Consider the following 26010-nt stretch of genomic DNA (forward strand, 5'->3'; position numbering starts at 1 on the left):
TTCAAAAAAATTAAAATATTTCACATATAAATTTTTTTGAAAATAAATGAAATATTAAATTTTCTAGTAAAAAGCAAACATTCCTTAATTTGGGGGCTAGAGCCCCTCTAACCCCATCATCCCCTTGCGGACGCCCTTGAATACGATGTACTTTTATACACATCTCTATTTTAATAAATAAATATATATAATATGTCAAATTATTTATTATTAAAAAGTAATTACATTGTGATGTAATCTGATACAGCGAATAAAACAATTTAATTTATAAATAAGAATAATATAAGTTGCTTTTGTCAGAAATTAAACTGCGGAATTCATTAGCAATTCTATGGAAATAATCAGTTTTCTTTCGTTTAAATTGTTAGCCTTCATTTGATTGATTTGTATGTTATAGATTGGATTAACAATAAATTGTTCAATCTCTTAAATTTATATCCGCTTTTCTCATTTTTCATTTTTTCTTTATTTATTTTAAACTTTTAGTCTATTTACTGCATAAATATTCTTGCTTTCTACTAAAAAAAGCAAAGGCAAAAAAACAAACAAAAAAAACATAACCGTTCTAAAGCCCAATTACATATATATACATAGTGTGTGTGAGCAACAAGCCTTATGAGTAAATCAAAATCCTCTTCCCAATCTTGACTTTTTTATGTTGCTGTTTTAAAAAAAAGTCTTTCAAAAATTCGGGGACTCAACAACCTTATTTACCAACGTGCATTTAACCAAAAACTAAAAAAAGAGGAAGGGAGAAAAGAAAGAAAGAAAACAGGCGAGCCTTTCTTCTTCTCTTATCTGGGCACTGCCTAGAGAATAATTTGCTCTTCTTTTTGTAGAATAAAAAGTATTTTGTTGAAGAATGAACATAATAATTGAGTATTTGAGGGAAGGAGAATTCCATGGTTGGTTTAGCTATAAAAAAAAAATAAGAGGAGAAAGGGCAAATAATGGATGAGTAGCTTCTGCCTTCCCATTTCTCTTTTTTTTCCTTGATGAAGAGAAAGAAAGATGAAGGAAAGGACCGTCTTGAAGATTTTCTCCAGAGCCTCCTATATATCGCGCTCATCATAGACAGCCTTGTATTAGGCCGATAAAGCCAAGTTTCTTTGGCTTTAAAACACGGCCTTTTTTGGTTTCGCCTATTTTTTTTATGACAACATATTACTTAGTCTTCGTCGTTTACTCAAGAAAATAAATATCAAAATAATATTAAAAAAAAGACTAACTATGATGTGGATCTCTTCAGAACTCAATTAAATCCTAATTCTCTTTGTGTGTGCTAATGCAAAGACTCTGGAGAGAGGAGTAAGAATGATTCTTCAAGATGGGATGGGACTAGTAAGGAGAAGATCAAATTAATTGCCTTGATCAACCCTGTCTTGTTCAACTCTTACCAACTCTTATATGTGATGGATGATGACTATATAGTATTTCAAGGGAGTGACTGAGGGATTTTGTGAACAACATATGTATAAGGATGCCACCTTGCTTCCATAAGCAGGCACGCATTTAAAAAACATCCTTTTAAAAGTCTTATATATACTATACAGACTGATATATAATTAGTGAGAGGCTTTGTTTGTTACATGCAAGGAATACGAGTACGTGTACGAGAGGAGAGAAAGAGTTTCATCCACTTACGTTTTTGAAAGGAGGACATGGAAGATGAGAGTGAAGGATCTTCCTCCACCTCTACTAATACTACTATTCACTCCAATACAGTTCCAAAGACAGTTTTACTAATACTACGACTAAGGAATAGCTCAGTTCGTTTTTCAGAAGAGAGAAATTAGTTGTTTTTATATTTTATTTTGTTTGTTTGTTTTTTAAAGTTTAGTTTAGTTCTATTCATTGATGATTGTAACATAACAATCATACTTTTACTCAAAGTTGAATTCTTTTCATACTGAGGTGCTTTATTAAACTACAACAGATCAATAAAAGATACAAAACACACACAGATATACAACAACATCCATCTATTTCAATGTGTTTCCTTAGATTTTCAAAATTAATAGACTTTTTAAAACGAAATATTTAAATTCAGTTTGTCAACATCATCAAGAATGGATTGGAATATTATGTTGATCATACTACTAACATTCCTCCTCAGATTATTTTCACCAGGTAAGAAAGAGTTGCTATTTATTTTTCTTTCTGTTTAATATAATTTAAGTTTTTGTTGTACTAACATTTATAATAGGATTTTCTTCAAACGCACTAATGCTATCAAAATACTCGATACATCTCGAGCATTGTAAGGCTTTATTTGATTTGTTTGTGTTCTACGTATTATGATGCCTTTGTTCACGCTATTCACTTCGTTTTCAAACGAATAATTATTCTCCTAGTATCAATAAATTATGTACTAATTTTTTTTTTTGATGGTGCTTTTAGTTCAAATGTTCATGTTCCAAACAAACTACAGAGATATCTCCACATAGGCTCTGGTCTTTTCTCCCTCCTTCCCTCTCTCTCTCTCTCTCTTTCTACATATCTCTCTCCCTATTCCAAACTTTTCATTTTATCTTTCTACAAGTGTGTAGAGAAAAGAAACGGAGAAAGAGAGAAAAGAGACCAATAATTGGGGAATAGGAATATTATAAGACAAGACAAAAAGTTATATTATTATTTTCCAAATGATAAATTAGCTCTTTTTTTTACTACTATTTCTTTTTTGTCGTTATTGAGTATGTCTGTGTCTTAATTAGAAAAAGTTCATTTTTGTGTTATGAGTATACAAATCCATGTCAAACACTTTTCAAAAGAACCATATATATATATTTGAAAATAACTTTTTCTTTAAACAAAATAAATAAAATCTTCCCTCGCTTCTATTTTTCACATACAATTTAATGTAGGTATATATAAGGGCACTTAAAACAAAAGCAAGCTAGTATATTTTTTTCTCAAAATTGAGTGCGAAATTCTTTCACAAATTATCCTCAATATCCATCACTAAATATTCTTATTGACCCTTTGGGTGCGCCGCCAATAGCATTTAAATTACAAAAAAATGCTTCGTCACAATAAAGGAAAGATACATTTGTAGATTTTATTTGAAAGGCCATATCGGGACTAATATAAGACATTGAAATCAAATGAAGGTTATACACTATAGCTAAACTTTTTGGGTATCTTAAATAATAACATATTCTGAATACAATGCATATGGTTGGCTCTAATAGGTTTATGGAATATTGGGCTGTATATATACATATATGAAGATAATTTTTTTTTTCGTATTTTATAATTTTCTTGATTTTTGCTCAATATTTTTATATGTTGACGCATCACATATATTATTTTTTCTTGATGATGTAATCAATTCTTATTAATTATAAAAAGGGGTTTTTTTACCACCGTACCAATAATATGTGAAGGACTATAGATATATATAATAATAATAAATGCTCTCTTTTAATTAACCCATCAAAAAAGTTCATGTTTTCTTTCCTTTTTGTTATTAACTTTCTAATGTAAGAACTATTTAAAAATAGGTCTTAACTACTCGATAAATAAAATAATATTATATCCTTCATACAATGCTAAACAGATAAATAGAAGTTATTTCAAAACCTTTGAATTCAGTTTTAGAATAGCCAATGGTCTATAAATTGGAGAGTCTGAGATTTTAAGTAATGTCCAATGTTTCGTGTATTTGTGCTAAATCTTCCATTTAGGTTGTTGTAGGTATATATGTAACAAAACTTCAGTGAACAACAACTCAAATTATAAATATTAAATTGCAGTTCTATATATTTGCAAAATTACATATAAAATTTCATTGATATTTTTTATTATATCTACCTATATTTTAATAAGGTGTATCTTCTCTTGGCTTTTTCCCCTATAAAATGCAATGAAGCCGAATGGTGTTTTTTTTTTCATTGCACAACATTTTTTTCAAATATAGATTTTGTTATCCCTCACAAATGGCTTAACTTATTATTCAACTAATATACGTTAACTGTTTTCAGCTCGCACGGATTTAAAGGTTATTTTCATGTAACACTACAATTTTTGAATTAGAGTAAACTAAAATATAAAAAGATATTACTGATCCAATATCAATATATTGGTACCCCTGGTGAGATTTTGAAGCCTATTTTTTTTATAAGTACTTATAAAAATCTTGATGGGGTTTTTCTTATTTCTTAATTTTATAGTTTAATTTGTTTTGAAGAGAGCTCATAAGTCTGAGTAATTAATTCTATAAGAAATATCTAAAAAAATCAATCTGTTTGAGTCTTTCACTGGAGTTTGTATATAAAATAACCTTGTACATTGGTGTACTCGTACCTAAATGTAACAAGTTGTATTATGAAGATTTGTATGTAGAAATATGGTGCGTCAACATAAAAACAATTTTGAACATAAAGCATACAAAGTAGAAAATCCCAATGAATTTTTTTACTTGATATATATCGTACAGGCTAATATATTTTATAGAAATACTTGAATCAATTATAGGCTTTCTATTCAAATTTGTAGGATGAGCTAAGGTACCCAAGGATTTTACCTATATTTCAAAAACTTTACTTAATTCAAGTGACGTATATTAGCCCCAATATGGCCTGTCAAATAAAGAATGTCCATGGCTCATTCTTTTATTGTGAGGATGCATTTAAGTGGAGTTTGTAGTTTTGCCTCCAAAGGGCTAATAAGAGTAATTTGTCGATAAAAATTTGATTATAATTACTCAAAGAATACAGATGTTATCCATACTCAATAGTAAGAAAAATTATTATAGCTTGCTTTTTGTGGACGGGCCACACCTGTTCGTGTTTTTCGTACATATGAACATACATAGTAATGTGCAATTCTTCAATACAATTTGATGGGATTATTTCATAAATGAATTTGTCTCAGCTTCAAATGATTATACATAAGTCTCTTTTTCTTCTTCTTTTTCAAGGTAACAAGGCTTTCTCATTTCTCTTACTCTGCCATAGAATACGTATATATGTATATATATATTAGGAAAAAAAATTCTGTATAATTTTTGAAAGCATTTTACTTTAATAAATTTTTATTATTGTTATTTTAAAAAGAAAGTTTGTTTTTTTTTGCTTTTTTTAATCATCATTGAAGGATTGATTCCATTGATATATATATATATATATACATATAATACCAAATGAACCTGCCGGCTTCGCTCGTCAAATGATTGATGAATAAATTCAATCTTCAAAGCCATCAAATAAAATAAAAAAAAAGTCTATGTATAGTCAGTCTAATAAAGTTCTTTTTCTTCCACTTTGGTGCTACGGGATAACTCTCAATTAAGTTTTTGTAAAACTTTTTCCTATACCAATTGGCCTTTCTATAAAAAATGTGTGTATGAACAAAGTCTTTATCATATGTACTTTCTAGCACTCATATCAGTATGAGACTGTATATAACATGGCCAAGCTCTATATCTTATTATAGGATTCTTTATGTAGTTCCTGACTAAAAAACTTACATAGCTACACATTATTTACATGAATTTAATAATTAATCATTATGGTTTCACTTTTTAAGCTAGGTACCTCAAAGTTCAGGCAAGAGTATAATGCTACATTTATGACTTATACTGTTGTATAGAATATGTAATTACAGAAACGCTTAGAGTATAGTTCAAAGTGAAAAAAAGGTAGAATTACAGCTGTTAGAGGAGAAAAAAGTTGTTTATTTGATGTGTACATAGTATTTGAAGGGATTCTCAACCTTTTTTCACTCTAGAGCCCCTAGATATACTTCTTTTGGGGGGAGGGCGGTTAAAGAACAAACTCTGCTGGAATATTTAGGTGTACACTTTTCATAATAACATTCCTTTATGCCCTTTTGCTTAAAAAAATACATTTTTTAATGACCTAGCCGAGATTTTGAAATTGGAAATCTTTTGTCCTTCTTTTCAGCTTTTATGTAACCTCAATTCATCCCCTTCTGGAAAGATTATATATATAATGTGGAACTATACATATATTTTTGGAATATTCTCTCTAGAGTCCATTTTAAAGATACAAAAATGTCTATAAGTGATTTCATGGAAAATTTACACTTTTTTATCCTTTTTTTTCATCTGATTTGCAAAAAATTTGGAATATCAAATAACCTCTTACTGAGAAACCAGGTGATTAAAAGAAACAAGTTTTTAATCATCCTGTATATGTGTTAAAATTAGAAAAATAACAATTCAGTTAGATATGTATCCGTTGTATTGTCGATAAAATACCGAAGCCATTTTAAGACCAACGCCAACATGTCACATGAGGTCTCTGTCGTCCCTTCCGGTAAGTCTATGATCTGATGGATGTATATAATACATCATTTAATAGCTATTGAGTCATGCAACAAAATATTTAATTTTTTTATTTATCTATGATAAAAAAGACTTTGACCAAATGTTATAGTCTAAATTCCTCAAACTATTTATGAGAATGAGATCAAATCAATATCTGTCTAAAACAGAAATATCAATTGTATTTATCCTTTTTAGACCCATGGTAATGCTAGTTGGAAAAATGGGATATAATTAAGAAAATTTTATATAATGCAAGCAAATGTTGTAATAGACAGCGAAATTTATCAAACATGATGAATATTTAATAATAGAAAAAAAAACTATGAAATGTCATTTATAAAAAAGGTCATTCAAAAATGCCTTGTTATTAATTTTTTTTTTTTTTAAATCATCCCAAAAATATAAGTATACATTTTATAAGTATTTTACCCTTCATGGCTTTTGCACTGAGACAAAGCAGACTTATGTCTCATAAAACATCGTCTTATGACTCAACTAGATGTTTAAAAATTTATTTTTTCATTAAAGAGATTCCTTCAAATAGTTTATGAGACTTATGTCTAGGTCTTGATCACCTGCAATGAATTGACACTGAACATTTAGAAAAGTTTATTATATTTATTCAACGTCAATACATATTTATATTATTAAATAATACTTATTCACATCTTATGAAATACATTTTATTTACATTATTATAATTAATCTGACTTGCTCCATTCATATTGGATATCACATCACAAATTTGACTCAGGCTTGTGTAAAAAAGTACTCACATGTATATAGACCCAGAGAAAAAAGTTTAACTAGTCAGTTAATTTAAAAATTAAATATGTACTTGTATTTCTTCATATATCTTTTGACTAACACTTTCAAAATGGTATAAATATAGTTAGTTTTTGTAAAAACTCATGTTTCAAAAAGTAACTTATATATTGATTGTAAAAACTTTAATATCGCCGATATTGTCTGAGAACAGTAATAAATATTATTGCATTTTTGCAATACATATACCTTAAACGGATGTCATTTTAATATATAAATTATAATCTATCCATCTAACTCGTATATATATATATATATTTATGTTGGAGATTTAAATGGGATAATAAAATTGATTTGCTCTTTCAAGCGAGTAATATTACCTACTGCTGCATATTTTTTTTTATGTCAATACGATTTATAATATAATGATGAGGATGATAATACTTATGCGAATAATCTGCATCATTCAAATGTCAATTTCAATCATTGGAGAGCATAGGTACATATTATCTTGGGTGACAACAAAACACATTTTTTTTTAGAAAAGTAAATGGGTTAGGTTAAAAATTGGTTTCTAATGGTAAAAAAAAACATTTAAGAAAAGTTTGAACAGTTTGAAAAATATTTAGAGGTAGGTCAACTTCCCTAAAGTTTAAAAATTTTACATTTCGAAAGAAAATTCTGAGTATTTAAAAAAATATATATATAAATATGTTCAAAATTATGTCAATTGAAGTAGAAGGAAATTTAGCTCAATACCCTTTTTTTTTATTTCTTTAGCATATTGCAACCCGACTATTGGACTGATAAATATGAAAATTGCAATTACGTTTAATTCACATAAAATTCAAGAAAAAAATTAAAATTTTAATAACCATGCCTTAGTTACCTTTTCACAAAAATTGACCATTTTAATTCATTACACCAGCCATACAAATCTAAGTCATCCTGGTCCAAGATGACCTTCAGAAAAAAAAAAATCATTTGGATACATTTTTGGGCTTTTTTCTTGATGATATATCAAATAAATAAATAGATACTTTCTTTATTTATATGTACATATTTAGATACAAGCATTGTACAACATATGTAAGGTATTTGTTTCATGTGGTTAAGTATATTTTAAAATTGGCCAACAAGTTAGCTAGATATGCCCTTTTTTAAATCTTAACCACTAGGTGGCGCTCACATATTGAAAAAACTTTAATAAATGATTTTAGGGGTCATACTTTTGATACAAAAATGATTTTGGTATAAAGTTATATGTTGTTGGGGTGAGGAGCTTGAATTTGATGGTATAATCAAGGCAAAATTAAGGAAAAGAAATAATTTTCAATGTTTTTATATTGACTTAACATTAAATTTGCATTGTTGAAGTAAGTAAGTAACACAAATGCATTTTTTTTTATTGGAATATGGAACTCTTGAAGAAATCAAATTTTGTATTTTTGTTTTTTTATTATAAATTTCATGCAATCCTTCATCCTCAAATTGAACCTCAAAAATATGCCTCTCGAAATATAAAAAAATTGAAAATCATTGTTTTTCCATAGTTTTACACTGATTATACCGCCAAATTCAAGCTCCTCACCCCTCAAAAAAAATAATTTCATTCCAAATTCATACTTCTTTCAAAAGTATGACCTCTAAAATCATTTATTAAAGTTTTTCAATTTTTAAAAAGGGCCATCCATATCTCGCTAAGCGTTTGGTCACTTTTAAAATTATTTTTTTAGGTGATCATATTTAATAATACTCTATGCAATAGTGTAGTTAAAGTACTGGGTTTAAAATTGTTAGAAAATTTATTGAAATATCATGGAACTACCCATAGATGACAATTCATACAAGTAGGTTTGGATATTGATCAGAAAATGTGCAATTGTTCATACTTTCTGACTATTTTAGAGTGGCTAAACCATGGGAAAAAATAAAGCATTAACCGTTTATTTATTTGCTCAGCCTTTATTGTTATCCAAGGGGATCTTTTACCCCAGGAAAGATGTTAAAACCAAGTGGCGAAACGACAGCTGCACGATTCATTTGGTTACAAAAATACTTTCTTTTCGCTTGCAGCGTCATCATGAATTACTTTATAACTAATTATAGTGGGGAAAAATTGCATACGTAAAGGAAAAATTGTTATTTGTTACTACATATGTATTTGTAGGTACATAAAGATGCATACAGCAAACAGGCTTGGGTATTGATTTTTGAACATTTGAACGAAAAAAAACTGTTAAGGGAGTCAAGGCTTCATACAAGTAAAAATTGTATATATATGATTTTGGTTCATAAATTATATCTCAACTATTAATTTACCCTTCGTTAGTGAACTGGGATTTCCTTTACCCCATATTATATAAACCTAGATCTATAATTCTTTTTGAATAACATTTTATAAGCGAGCAACACTTTTTAATATATTCCTAGAACGTACAGTCAGTAATAAAACAAACTCAATTTTTATTTGTTGTTTTAATGTCGTTTCTTATAATGATTACAAAACGGCTGCAAATGTAATAAAACTTGTTTCATGTATTCCACACAGCCTCATTCAAATTGATACGTACTTATTTTGTAAAAAAATTCCTTAAAAATTATAAATATTTCATAATTTCTTTTAATATTTTAACTATGATAATGACAAATTATATCTTGTTGAGACCGAAAAACTAAATTGTTACGATTAACTTTTTCACGAAAAAAGAATTCTTTTTATCTAGCCTTGATTTAATACAAGTATTTTTAACATTTTCATTGATTTTACGAAATATTCAAAAATGTTAGAAACTTAAATAGTTTAATTTTATGTCGACTGTGTGTAGTGAAATAAAATCTGTTTGAAAACAGTTAACTTACTTTGTTGAAAAAAGATGTTCACTATCAGAGGGTTAAGGTGGTTTATTTTCTTTTCTCTTTTTAAGAGCCATAAATCAAACTTGAATCCTTGAAGAAGAAGAAATGGTTAATTAACTTAGGTACCTAGTAGCTTTGGAAGAGGGAGGGAGGAAATATATGTGAATATGTACCTAAATTAGGATGTATGGATTAAATGGGAAATGAGATTATAAACTTTAAAAAAAAAATATAATAATAAAAATAAGATTTAATTCTAAATGATGGTTTTTCTCATTCAAGGGGATTTTGAATTCCATTTTGGAAAGATCGTAATATAAGCTATGGTGTCTTAAAATAAGGGCTCGTCTCCGGCTGGTCCAAAAATCCCAAGGTTGATTGTCTTTTCTTATAGTTTAAGTTCCTTGTAGAATGGATTAGGACTCTATTTAATTTTGTTGTTATTACTTTTTAAAGGATGACTACGTCATGAAAAATTCGTTTCTTCTCTAATAAATTGTACAAGTTGTAAACTAAAAATGAAATTAATAATTTGATATGAAGAATTTAAAGTACTTTTTTTATCGATCAGTATTAATTCGTGTGTATTCTATGACACATTCCAAGGTTCAAATGTCAAGCGTAATATTACTCGTAAATTCGTAATGAATACGTAATTTTAATAGACCAACATGAAATATATTAGCATCAATTAATATTTGCTCATTGAAACGACTGATCTAATAAAGCATTATAGGACTTGTAACTTGTAGAGTACTTATTTATATAGTTAACTGGCCTGAAAAGTCCCAAGCTTAACAAAGAAAACATAACTCACGAACTAAAAATCAGATTGTCATGAAATTTTGACAGCTATCTATTGAAATTTGGTTGTGACAGAAAATGCGGTGAATTTAAAAAACGCCATCTATGTGTGAAACCTGCGACTTTCCAACCCATTTGTTATTTAGTAGGGTTTCCCATTTTTTTGTTGAGTGGGATCCCGAAAAATAAATACTATGAAATTCAAGTATTTGTTTTTATACTTTGAGAAAAAAAAAAAAATTTAAGCTAGTCTTACTCATATATTTTCTATCCTCACTTTCTTTATTATTAGTTATAATGCGTGGTTAGTTTTTTTTAGAGCCCGAGTCTCTTACTTTTTGTAATTATGTAACCCCATTCAACCCGGAATAAAAAAACCTAAAAGAATAATTCATGAACGAGCTAAATTTTTGAGCAGCTGGTAGTAGTATACACAAATTGACCCGCGATCTAACAGTCTACTTGCGCATCACTGGAATATATATATATATACCATATATAAAACTATTTTTATAAAAAAAATAGACATCTTAAATGTCACACTCATACTGCTTCAAAAGCATATATTATATTTACAATACAGAACTTTTGTGCAGATATGGAAGAGTTTACAAATAATTTACATAATACATTAATAATGTGTGAGGTGTTTTGGATGATTCCTACACCATGTTTCATTTTTTTAAGCCTCAAGCTTGCGTTATATAATGCGCTTGTATATGTGTTTTACTGTAAGTATTAGGGTTTTTTTTTCTTTAATATCGAACAAATTCGGTCTGATTTCGTTCTAGAATTAATTCGTAATAAAAAGACTTCTTTTTAATTTAGGAAAGTGAATGCTGGTTTTAGAAAAAAGAAAGTTCGGCTCTTTGTTTCTGACTGCAGTCTGAAAATAAAATCACTTAAAATCAAAAATAAATGTATTTCGAACCTAAGGTCATAATTTAAAATACCAGTTATTGAGGCTATTAAATTTTTTTGACTTATTGATATGCCTCATGTATTGATTATATTAATTAATTATCAAGATATGGGAAACTGTCGAACTGTGGTTGACTCTTTTTATTATTATATAATATGCCTCAATATTCAATAGTGAAGATGACAGCAGACTTTGGTTATGCCCAAAGTTACTATATATAATTAATTATATTAGTATTTACTTATAATGAAAGATATTATCACTATTCATTTACTAATATGAACTCTCAATTTAAAGTTCTACTCAGAAAGGAATTATTGGGCCTATATCTCAATTCAAATCTGAGGTCTTAAAGATTTGAATGAATTTTTAAGGAAATCATAATTTTATCATATTGTTTTTTCTACATTTATTCTATTTGACTGTAAAAAGTTATGTTTGATGAAACATTACTTTCTTTTCGGCTACATAAATGACCTTATAATCTTTATAAAAAACAATTACTCTTAATTCCGTGACTTTCCCGCAATACATATGCATTTTTAAAAAAGATTTATAAATATTCCATCATTAGATTGTTAAAATTAAAAAAAATCAAAGATCAGAAACCTTTAAATATTTAAGGTAAAAAAATAAGGTTGATTATTTTTTTAATAAAAAAAAATTGACATTAGTTTTGTTAAACCAAATTTTAGTCAAATCCGTTTCTTCGTAGAATGACCCTTTGGTGTATATTAAACGTTACTCTTTAAGTTACTAAATTTTTATTTTTGGGTAAATATATGGAGAAATATGATATTATTAACAATGTAAATGAACTAAATATCTGTTTTTGGCAATAAGGAATTTACATTAGTTGATCGACATTATGTACGGAGATGAATAAGTCTTTTCAACAATTCCTTAGATGGTATTTGCATCTGGCTAGAAAGCTAAAGAATGGTTAGAGTAGTAAATCTTATACATTTACTCGCATGTGAATGCTTTATTAATTAGCAATTCGAAGAGGATTTTGGAATAAGTAGACTACTGTTTGAATTCCTAAAGGGATTTTTTTTCCCATATAGATATGTGAGCATCCATTTTTTACAATAATGCGCTCAGCCACATACTTAAAATGCATGAATTCATTTAATAGAAATATAATTTAAATTTTTTATTAACTGTGCTTAAATAAATCTATACACTAATTTTGAACGTAATTGGATAAAAAAGGGCGGAGTTATTGACGTTGAAGTGGGATTAGTCAAGTTTAGGAGAAAATATATTTTATTTTGCTAAATTTAGATGCCCATATCTTTTAAATTAATGAGCCGAATGATAAAGTTTGCAGAATTTTCATACATGCTTTGACGTGGAATGACACGAACCGAAAGAAAAAACTGATTTTGAATCGAGTTTCTACATTAATGGATACAAATTTATTATAACTACCTATTTACTTCAAGATTCATATTTGAACATTCTTTGCTTTCCATAATAAACCTATGATTTATTGGATACTTATTTGTATTGTTTCAAATAAAAACTTGGACTACATTTAGTGTTAAATATATTTCACATAATACGTTCTTGTAAATAGTGTGCTAATTATTTGGGGCTTCATTTTTCATAATGGATGTAAGTAGTACATACTTGGGTTTCTCTCCCAGGATACTATATTCCTAGGATTTATCAAAGTTTTACACCTAGTGGAAATTCCTAGGAAATATTTTTTTCCAGAGAAATCCCTCATTTAACTGTTTCATAATACGAGCTTCGTTGAAGTATTTGTGATTAATTAAATTAAGCGTTTAATACTCGTGCATACTGAAGAACTAGCGGTTGTATTAGAAGTGGGCTGAAGGAATAATTTTGTTGTAACAGTATAGGAGATATGTAACTCCTTACGAAATCCTCAGTGTTACTCTCCGTTTTATACGTGCACACTCACATGAAACTATTCAATTCTCCCCACGAGAATGAAAGAATAAAAGAATAATAATAACAGTTTGAGAAAAACAACGACGATATGCTGGGATGACAGATGAGTACTTCAGTCGTAAGAACTCTTACTAATAAAAACAAACAAAATTAATTTTAGTTTACCAGTCTTTATATTTAAATCAAATCTTAAAGCGTACTAAAACCCTCATAAATTATGATATACATAAAAGACCAATAACTAAAACAAACAGAAACAATGCTTTTGTTTTAAATACACAAGCCTGCAATATTTCATTACCACGACCTCATTATTATTTCTTATATTAAAAATATTTATACGTTCCTCCCAGGGAGCACATTCAATACTACATGAATATATAGCAATATTTCAATAATATGAACACATTATTATTAATTAGATCAAAATTTATTTATATTGTACATCATGGAGCCCAATATACAGTGCACCCAGTGAATTGTTGTCATATTTCCAAACAGACAAACTTTGCTTTATTAATATAGATAACTGTTTAAACTTTATACGATTTATCCTTTGAAAATAAGAGCGAGTTTATACCTCTATAATAACGAACACCAACGAAGTACCCAAAAGTTTTGAACAGAACTTTTATTCAACAAATTCATAGTCTCTTTAATGCATATCAGCTAAGACTATAGTGCATCTAACAATTATCCTTTCAAAATTATCCAACTGCCAAATTATTTTAAAATATGTATTATTTTTTAAGTAAACATTTACTATGTATTTTGAAAATTACATAATATTTTTGTAGATTATTACAAGAGAAGGGGAATGGGCGTGTGAAAATTAACTTATCTCCTTAACTTATAAAAGTTATAACTTAGGATGTTACTTGTATTATGAATAACGAAGTTTAAAAGAAAAGAAAAGGAAAAACGGTTGTTGCGTGGGATTTTTCTCCTTTTTTCTTCACTATTTAGTATGTCATACTGGTGTTAACTTTTCCATCTGAAGTAAGCATTCTCGCCTATCTTTGGTGGAAATGGTTTAAAAATGTATGTTTAAATAAATATCATTGAATATTTTAAATGAAGAAAGGTCTTCTCTTTAAAGTAGTAATTCATTTCATTCCCCCCCCCCCTCAAATCATATTAAGGCAGCTGATAATAACAAGAGTCTTAACTCAGTGATAACATTTGTCCTCAAGCGCCCTTTTTTTCTTTACGAAAATTTCATCCTTATAAGTTATAGTAAGCAAATTGTATCCTACGTAATCTCCCACGCTTAAAAACGCATTCATTTTGACTTATTGTAATTATTACCCATATGCGACAATACTCATTTAAAGTTATTACTAGTGATGTGCTAAAAGCTGAATTTTGTTGCTCTAGTATTTTCGAGTTAAAAAAAACACTCGAGGAATTACGAGCTATACTCGTTACTCGCTGTAATACTCATTACTCGCTTGAATAATCGTTACCCTTTTGAATACTCATTACTCTAATGTGTATGAAGCTTGCAATTATTGCTTAAATAATATTATTTAGTGTGATAAAGACAACAATTAGATTGATTTGGGGGCACTCCAGGCCCTCCAGTCCATCCCTTATATACACTCAAGACACTACCTAACACTTTTTACACGCTAACAAATATTTAAGTGAAATAATCATGTTTTATTTAGAATTATTGAAATTGTCAGATTTAAAAATTGTTTTTCCTTTCTCTAATTAGTAATAACAAGATATCGCCCTGAGTTATGTACTACTTTTAAAATATTCTTTAAAATCTCACGTACCCCTAGAGTGCCTCCAAGTACACCCATTCGAGAACCACTGGTCTATATAGTATGCATAAAATAATGGATACGGCAAAATCTTTTTTGATACTTACTAATGAGGTACGTAAAAGATTTACAAGATATCCCATATTTTTTTCCGGTTAGATAAAGTATATATATATATATATAGTCAAAGTCTTAAAAAATGGAACAACAAGCTTCATTCTTTTAAGGAGAAAATGATTCGTGAAATTATTAAAATACATTAAATAAAAAATAATTATAGTTATATGCCATTCAAGTTTTTGCTCTTGCATAATTTATATAGAGTTTAATAGTCAAAATTTCTTGAATTTTTCAAATGTAAAAAAATTATATGCACCCAGTTGGGAACCCAAAACTTGCATTTAATTACGATTTTATCCGCCATATTTTTAATTACAAAGTTTCCTTACGCAATCAAACAACAGCTGAAACAAAAACAAAGAAGTTTTGTTTGTTGGAAAAAGCAAGGAATACTCAATTCTGGGGTGTTCGAAGGGGGTTGGCTGGAGGGGATGTAGCTCTGGCCCAAATTAAGGAATTTTGGATTTATACTGGAAAATTGATACTATGTGAATTTTTTGGCAAGAAATTTAATTTTTGATATTAAAAAAAAAAAAATTAATTATAGTATTTTTATGTTAAAAATATAATATTTGAATTTTTTTTCTAAAAAATTAAATTTTTCATATTTATCAAAAAAAAAAAATCTTTATATATATTCCTGCGGATTCCCCTAAAGAAGGAATGAAAATATTGTATGTTAGGAATGTTTGCTTATATTCAATATATTATGTAAAACTGGACAATATAAAATATTTTAGAGTCTTTTTTAAGGCCTACTTAAATACATAAGTAAGCCAATAAAATTCATCAATCATCGTCTTTAAGAGGGGGATATGCGTATAAATAGCAGAAAAAACAATTTAATCTTATTTATCGTTTATTATCTGGTTCAATATATAAATCTTCTAAAAAATGAGTCGTATCTTAGTATTTTTTGTTTTTTAACTTTTAATGAATACGTTTAGATAAGGAAAAGGACGCACTGCAGTAGATTTAAGGATCAAATTATGAGGGGTAAGAATAGAATAGAATACATGGAATAATTAGTTTTTCTGTTCCATTGAATGAATTATAATGTCACTCTTTAATAATATTGGATTCGAGTTATAACTATGGTGTTTGAATAATTTAATATTGAATTGGGTTCGAGTGTTAGTCAAGTTGAGTTAACGTAAAGGCATCAAGCAAAGAAAAATATAATTTTAATAATACAAAGAATCTAAATTCAACAATTAATTCAGTTTTACAACTTGAATAATGTAGTCAAATAATGAAGGTAATATGATAAAATATACCTACTTTTCAAACAGTTGTATCTATATCTAAGTAATCACAACAAAGCATCAATTAAATTAATTTAGGCTGCTCCCACGTATAGTTTTGAAACATTTCAACTTTATCAATACCAATTGTATTTCTTCATTTCAATATAATTTCCCTAGCAGAAGAATTAACACTCTCCATTAATCTACATACACTCGAGGTCTAGAAAAATTACAAAATCCATAGTGGTCATTCGAAAGGAACGGTATCATTTTCCTCTGGCAGATGAGGTAGGCAGACTTTGTAATGAGCCCGTGAGATAGGGTATAAGAAATTTCAGTAGCTGGACTGAAAAAGTGCATAGCCCTTAGTGATTTAGCTAGCCCTGTTAACTCCAATATTTCGATTGTAGTCCGCATTTTCAAATAATATTTTCTGCGAATTTGAGTTATCTTGAGAAAAAAACTTGATTTTAGTAAAGTCAAGTTTTTATTCGAGTTCGAATAAAACTCGAACAAAACACCATTTTCTATAACAAAGTATCATTTTTTGAAATGGTTTTCGGTTCCCCCTTATGTTAATATTGCTATACAAAATTATCAGGAAATGAAAACCATCATCCATCTATTGTTACTTTCATAATAACTTTTCTTTGTTTTTCTCTATTTCAGGGCATGGTTCACAAGAGGAGGAAAGACTCGTTCGGGATCTCTTTCGAGGATATAATAAACTTATTCGCCCTGTTCAAAATATGACTCAAAAAGTCGAAGTAGCATTTGGCCTGGCTTTCATACAACTCATCAATGTGGTAAGGGGATCTTCATTTTATATGTAGCTCGTCAAACATGAGCCTATTCTTTAACAAAACATTAATTCTAATCCTGCATTTCTATTAATAAATTATTCTATTTAATCCTGACAAATGAATGAATGTAACGAACGTTCACAGTCACAATTTAAAAAAAATGGAGTATGACTTATTTGAAATATAATATCGGAGTTTAATACATGCACTCATGAACACTCAAGAATAAGTTAACATCCCTAAGTATCATAGCGGGGTGGGTGGATGTGTGACTTTATATTAGTGAAAATTACAAATGTCCTACAATCAATATAAAAGTTAAAAGTTGTAAAAGCGATTAAGATTGGTGAATGATCCTTAATTAATTCATTTTTTTTCTATAAACATAAAGTAACGTATATTAAATACAATTAAAGATTTTTTAATCTTAAGAAAAGTGTCCCATCCCCCTTAAAACCGATACTGATCTTAATCCATACCAGGAATATGAATATGTATAACGCCATAATTGACCTTAAACATGTTTATCAAATATGTGACGAGTCAATTTTAAATGAAGCGTGGATAACAGGGGCGTTCGCAGGATTTTATTTGGCAGGGGGAGTCTTGATTTTGGGATTTTTTTTATCAATAATATCCAAAAAATATTTTTTTTTGGAAAAAAATGGAAAATATTAAATTAAATTTCAAATATTAATTTTTTGAAAAAAAAAAATCAAATATTTATCTTTCTAGTAAAAAGCAACTCCTTAATTTTGGAAGGGGCTACAGCCCCTCCAATCCAGCTCCAGTGGACGCCCCTGGGTAAACCAAAGTAAATTGTGAAAAAAAAGAGTTCCATTTTTCTAGCTATTATACTTAATAAGAAATGATCATATGATTTTTTAATGCACCCTTAAATTGGGGAAATATTATTTGTCTATATGGAGCTATTATAGATAAGGCTCCAGCTTTTTTATTATGTTTCCCGTTTAAAAGTTAAGGGCATTGAAGTTGCAGATTTTCCTCAAAGCCAATCTATTTCTATGTTTAACATTGTATGTTATTTTTGATCACACAGAATAAAACAGTTTAAATCCCCGGCTTCAAAATCCAACGAATCAAAAACATTTGTTATTATAATTTAAAGAGCAGAACATGATAAATTATTATATCTTACTGATTGATTATTACGAAAACAATTCCAGCATGATTTTACATTGTCACCTTACATACATATATATACTTGCTAAAAATAAAAAAAATGATTTTTGTCAAAGATTGCTTTATGGTACCACCAGTGTTAGTTTTATGTGTGTGTTTGGGGAGGGGGCACTTGCCTTATGCACCTAGGACATCTTTTTATTATAATTATCGTGACGTAAATAAAAAAAACAAATTTTCTTTTGGAAATATGTTATTTGAAAAAAGTCATACAAAATACACGAAAGCGTTTTATTAAAAAAAAGTATTTAAGCCCATAATTTCGTTAAAAAGATATATAAAAAAATCATTAAAAAGCTTCCATGCAAATCTCAACAATATATGTATCACTTCGACAATACAAAAAAAAACCCTACATTTCCTCTTTGTCTTCACCTATTGTGATTTTATGGAAACAATATTCTTATCTAATTATACAATTCTTTATACACTTAAATGAATGACAGCTTAAACTATTTCTCTTAATTTGAAAGTATGAAATACAAGCATATTTTATACTTTTCACAGAGTATCTGTGATGAATTTCAACAGTTTACAACAATATCTTCCGTAGTTAATATTGATTTCTCCATACTCAATCTTTTATTCAAAAATAGAGGATACCTTATTCTAGACTTTAGGTTTAGTTATTCACAAATATTGACCAAAAACTTGGAATAGTTTTCTAATGGGGTATAGTATAGGCATTGTATTCAATTTTGTGGGATGGTTCTATATACCTTTAGAGTTTTAGCTATGGTTTGTCATCTTCATTTGATTTGAGAGACTTATATTGACCTAGATGAGGTCCCTTTCAAATAAAAAGGGTTAATTTCTCATCTTTTTAAATTACGAAAATCAATTTTGTCTACTTTAAGTGCAATTTGCAGTGCTTTCAAAGGGTTAATAAGATTAATTTGCTTATAAAAATTGAGTCGAAGAATTAAAAAATCATTCTAACTTGCTTTTGGATTGATGGGCTATTGATGGGCTACATTTATATTTTTTTCCCCGAAAGAATATTCAAGGTTATGTGAGAGAAAGGAAAGTAGTGTTATGTATGTGTGTGGATTCTGACGTCATTGGACATCCCATCATATATATAAAACACAATAATGGTGTATGTATTTAAATATGTATGAAGGGTATAATAGCTTAGTTATATATATTAGATAAATCAATTATTATTAATGAAAATTATATATTTTAGGATTGTTTGAGGCCCAAATATGTATTTTATATAAGTACATAAATTTGTAGACTTTTGTATGTTTCCCAATAGACTCCAAAATTGATCAATAGAGTTGAGTTGGTTTTTGTCATAAAACATTGAGCTGAACATAGTTTATTTTTCAACTTTGACACGTTTGTAAAAACGTATTTGACACTATATAAAAAAATGTTGTTCTTATAGCACATGTCCCTAGTCTGAAATTTGAATTTCATAGCTAGAAATATATTAAATTGCTCTATATAATATGGTTTTTTATGCCTTTTTATTCAGGGATTCATGGCAAAACAGAGCAAGCTAGAGGGTTCCATCATTGAATAAAAGCTGTGATGTCTATTCATAGGCTCGCACAGTAAATGTGTCATACTGATTTTTTCGTCTTTAAGAAAAATATTTTGCACAACACAAATTTTATGGTAAACCCCGAGGTTATTTATATGAAGTAGTAGAATAATGGAATTAACAAATCCAAATACGCTCTTGCGCTTGAAGCATAAAAAAGTAGTCTATTGTCAATGATAAAAGAATCAAACATTTTTATTTTAATAAATGTAATAAAAATAATAAAAAGTTGTATATAAATCAATCTAATTTAAAAAATATATTACTTAATATATCACAACATTTCCAAATGAACTATGTAAACAATCCACTGCTTATTACTGCATATGTATGCTTAATTTTTCAGAATGAGAAAAATCAAATCATGAAGTCAAATGTTTGGCTACGCTTTGTGTGGAACGATTATCAATTACAATGGGATGAGGCAGACTATGGAGGAATCAGTGTGCTGCGATTACCTCCAGATAAAGTCTGGAAACCAGATATAGTGTTGTTTAACAAGTAAGTAAATTTATTTTATCTCTCCAATATCTCTGTCTCCTCTTTTTATTTATTTATTTATCGACTCACAATAAGAGGGATGTATTGTCTCATTTCTTTAACGAGAAGAAAAAGTTAAATTTAAGAAAATAAGGTAGCAAGCGCTAATAATAAGCAAAAAAAAAGTTGCCACAAATCAACAGATGAAAAATACATAACTTACATTTTATATATTTATGTTCTATTGGTCCTTATCTAGATTGGTCCTGAGTAAAATTCGGTTTGGACCCGTCCAAAAAAGACCGATTTTATATATAAATTGTTCATAACGTCATATGTGTTTTCAAATTTTGAACACGATACAATGACGTCATACAAAGTTTCAGCCGAGATAGATCAGTTTAAGTTTCATCCCGTCGTCCCTCCTGGAATACGGAACTCCGAATTCGAGCATCTCTAGAGATGGTTGATCAAATTAAAAGTACATTTCTTTGATTAACATTATATCTATTTTGGCTCTAACTCTTGGAAAACACAGAAGTCCATCGATTTTATGAACTAAAAATGATCATAGGCATTAGCAACTGTCAAATTAAAACCATTTCTAAATTTCAAATTGATATATATATATTAGTTTTATTGTTATAACTTCATAATGTAATATATGGAGGGATATATACTGAATGTATAAAGTATTTGTTCTAGAACATATCGTGTACTTTTTAGCTTTTGAAGATTATCAAGATACTTATAATCTATGTAAGATCTTTGTTTAATAGAATGTAAACATCAATGACGTTTGATCTAGGAAAAAAAAATCGGTTCTCATAAGATATGCGATCGTAAAAAAATTTAATTCAAAAAGTGAGACAAAAAAATATCGTTACGTCGTCTGAGGCCGAGTTCTGAGCCAAAAAGTTGGTCTATAAAAAAATCGATTAAGAACAAACAGAAAAATAAATGCGATGCTGGATCGAGTCTCAATAATATTATCTAAATTTGCGGTCCAATCAACTACCACTTTTTAGTTCTTAATAAATTGAAAACTTGATCTCACATAACGCCATTGAGGTCTTTTTTCCGTAGAATTAAAATCAGTCAGTTTTATTTAAGAACCAAGTTATTTTTAAGTTTTGTAAATCATAGCCTTAGCTTAAAAAAGAAACTGGGAAGGGGATAGACCTTATGTTTTATTCTAAACATAAATTTTCTTTTATTCATTTTACAAATGTGTACATATTTTAATTTTTTTTTAGTGTGTGAATAAATAAAGACCTAGTTGGGGGGGGGGGGAATTGGAATAATCGTATACGAAAACACCAAGACTGGAATTTAAAAAAACAGTACATATAGCGAGAGGCTGCAACAATGAGAATTCCTCTCCATTCCCCACACGTTTATAGGTGTCCATTCCTCAGAGATAAGAGTTTTGCAATTTAAAATGGCATATTATAGTGCTTTGATCTTTTCTAGAGATTATACTCAATAGAAACCGCTTTTTCTGTAACTCTCTTTCAATTGAGCAAAACAAACTCACTCAGTATTTAAAGGACCTGTCCATTGCTAAAACCCTTAACCTCAGATTTAAATAGTTTGCCACAGTCTTTACGCGAAGAATTGACATAAATACATTCCGATGATATTTGTATTAGTTGTTGATATTTGGGGATTGACTCTACATATCATGAAGTGTGAATGCTACTAGGATAGTGTATGTACAATGTCAGGGACGTCCACAGGATCATATATATATATATTTTTTTTTTATGTGGAGGGCTTGGTTTTTAGATTTTTTTACCCCTAGATATTTATAGAAAATTATATTTAAAAAAAAAGATTGACAAATTCCATTTTTTTAATCAAATTTCTAAAAAAAAAATTTTAAATATTTATTTTTTCTAAAAAAGAATCAAATATTAAATTGTTTGCTCTGGTGCATAATTTGCCCAAATGTCCTTTTTTTAAAGAAATAATTCTTTCATAAATAATTTTTACCCCAATTTTAGCGATTTTTTTAAAAATCCGGACAAAATAAATTTAGAAAAACGAACACATTCCCTAATTTGAGAGGGGATATATCCCCTCCAGTTCACCCCCTGTGGAGGCCCCTGAATGTACCTATTTATTTCATGCAATGAACTAAATTGTGAACAACACAAAGCTTTTTCTTATTATAATATTTAACTAAAATAACAACATCAATAAAAAGAAAGTGGGGGGAGATGAACTGAAAAAGCAAATATCCTTTTTTTCTTCTTCTCCTTCTTTTCCTCTCTCTTTCTTTCTTTTCTCCCACATGATTGGAATTTGTAATTTTTCAGGATATTTTCTTCTTTTTTTGTGTGTCCGTTCTCTGCTAATGGAGGAAAAAAAAGAATGAAATAATATCTAAAATATATTATATATTTGTTCATATTAAACCGTTTCTTCCTATATACTATATAATATGTGTTGTATAGTCTACATATTATAAACAGCACCATGCAACAACCTACAAAAATGAATTGCATTACAATGTAAAAAAAGAACCCTTTACGGCGAGCACTAATATTTATTTTCATTTTTAAGGGGTGGGTTAAAGAGGCTATGTTGCCTCCTGGTCCAAATATTCAAATTTATATAAAAATTAATCTTCAATTTCTTTTCTAAAAAATATAATTTTCTGTGAATTTTTTTACTAAAAAATTAATATTTGAAATTTTTTGTGAATACCTTTAGATTTTTGAAATTTTTGTATAAACAAATTTAATTTTTGAAAAGGTTTTCCAAAAAATTAAAATTCTGTATACAGCTGTCGATTTTTGAAACTCCTTTAGAAAAATAACTTTGTTTTGTCAATAAATATGGAATTTTGAATTTTTTTCAAAAAAATTTCTTGATTTGATTTTTTTTTGTTAAAAACTATTGGTTTTGCAAGAAAATTTAAAAAATAAGAAATTTGATTTTTTCCCCCAAAACTTCATTATTTAAAATTTAATTTTTGAAATTTTTGTCAAAAATATTTTTTTTTTTTTTGAATAGCTATGGATTTTTACGAGGAGCGCTAATATTTATTTTCCTTTATAAAAGGGTGGGCTAATGTAGGGGATAGGCCCAAATATTGAAATTACAAAATAAATAATTCTTCAATTTTTTTCCAATATTTTGACATTACAAATAAGTTTTTAAAAATTCTTCAATCATTATCCTTAGCAATAAAAATATGCAGATTATTTCAATCATAGGGACGTAGATAATTTTCTGTGCATAACAAAAAAAAAATTATTGATTTTTATTTTGTAAATGACTATGGATTTTTCAAAAAAAAATTAAAAAATTGTATTTTTATTCCAAAATTTTAGTATCTAAAGTTTAATTTTTGTCAAAAAAATATTTTTCTTATGAATAACTATGGATTTTTTTTAAAATCTAAAAACCGAGCCCCCCCCTTTAATATAATCCTACAGACGCCATCCGTTATATTAATATAATATATTTTGACATTACAAATAAGTTTTTAAAAATTCTTCAATCATTATCCTTAGGAATACAAACATGCACGTTATTTCAATATTAGGGATGTAGGTATAGAGTGAAGAAGTTATTGCATGATTTCATAATAGCTGTTTCTGGCGAAATGTATCCTATTTGTTACTATTTTTTTTTTTTTTTTTTTTGCCATTTGTAATTCTGTAAGATTTTCTACTGTATAAATGTACTAGTAGGAGTACCCGGCATTGCTCAAAGTTGACAAACAGACAATTAAAGAAATCCATCTATTTACACTTCTACTCTTTTCACACTCACCACCAGCTTTTTATCTACTCCTCTCTTCCTCAACTGACAAAAGGGAAAGGAAACATTTGAAAAAAAAAAACATCTAGCCTAGATAGCCTTCTGTATTTTTCTTGTTGCCAACTGTTAATTATTATTTAGATAATAGTTATTAATCATTCTATATATTGAACTGATAACCTTATCAATAACTGACTATAAGATGACACAAATTCTAAAACGAAGGCCCTTGATGGGTAAAATTAATATAAAAATCCTAATCTTATTTAATTTATTTTTTTTAAGTTAATAAATAATGTATAACCTATGCAAAGTCAGCTCCTTAAAATTTTTACAGGTGTCAACATGTAAAAATGAAGCAAAACAGCTGAAAGGAATATACTCTACATCTGTTTTTGTCCATAAAAGTGAGCCGTAACTAAATATCAATAATATTATAAACACAACAAGAGATAAAGAAGACAAAGTCAATAGTCAGATGAGAGTGACATTTCCTCAAACAAGTATACATAGAAAGAGAGAGGGAGAAGAGAAATTAGAATCGCTTATTCATTATGGACTTGTGAATTGTACATATTTATTATGAATATATTTTACTCCTGTAGCATTTTATGTTAAAGGTATTCTAACAGCCAACAGTGTGGAATTTGTTCAAAATCCCCTAACTCAAAAGATACTCTATGTACACAAGAATATATGAGAATCAATAACTGATCACCAGGCTGAGTAAACGGTTCTCTGCTCTAATTTTGTTATACTTTTTTCAAATTCATGCTTACTATAGTCAATACATGTGTATTGTGTTGTGTTAAATTCGGTGTTGGCTAATAACGCTTTAGTTAGGGATATATTACTTTTCTTGTAACTAATATCATAACGACATTACCTTGCCAGATAAGTAATATAACGAAATTACTTTGTAATTGAGTAATACAATTGGGGTAACTTATTATTTATTACTTTATTGAATTTGTTATGACTTAAGCTATTAAGAAAATGTTACAATCCGAGAAGATAAGTCAAAGCACCTCATCCTGTAATTGCAATCATCATAGATAACATATATTTTCATAAAAGAAGCACTTTATTGTACTAAAGAGTGAACGATACATACTTTTCTGAAAACAATAAGTTTTTATTCAACAAGGAATGGCGTATAAAAACTATATTTTCTAGTTTTATTCCGAGGATCCAGGACCCAAAATAATTAATTAATTATTGAAAAGACTACAGATAGTATGGTAGGAAGTAGTTTTTCTACATACATTTAACAATATTGAAAGAATTATAATTTTATTTAGGAAACTCTCCGAATGGCCACAAAGTAATATATGTCACTTATAACTCAACTGAGAATTATTACGCAAGATCCAAGGTTAAATCATACTCAAATGTTTGATTGGGTGGGGTTGAGTAGAGCTTGAATTTATAAAAGAATATGCACTTGATCGGATTTGATATGTTGGATCAAATACTACTAACTTATGTATATCA

General features: G+C 28.3%; 1 protein-coding gene across 1 annotated transcript in view; it reads left to right on the forward strand.

The window, feature by feature from the left end:
• The first annotated feature begins 877 nt into the window (after positions 1-877).
• The window catches only part of nAChRbeta1 (nicotinic acetylcholine receptor beta1), a 59865-nt gene continuing 34732 nt past the window's right edge, over positions 878-26010 (forward strand). The window contains exons 1-3 of the mRNA XM_040710162.2: positions 878-2130; positions 17374-17510; positions 20609-20763. Coding sequence (XP_040566096.1) covers positions 2070-2130; positions 17374-17510; positions 20609-20763 — 353 coding nt within the window. The 5' untranslated portion in view covers positions 878-2069. The remainder of the gene's footprint in view (positions 2131-17373; positions 17511-20608; positions 20764-26010) is intronic.

This window comes from Lepeophtheirus salmonis, chromosome 4 (assembly GCF_016086655.4).
Source record: "Lepeophtheirus salmonis chromosome 4, UVic_Lsal_1.4, whole genome shotgun sequence".
Classification (NCBI taxonomy): domain Eukaryota; kingdom Metazoa; phylum Arthropoda; class Copepoda; order Siphonostomatoida; family Caligidae; genus Lepeophtheirus; species Lepeophtheirus salmonis.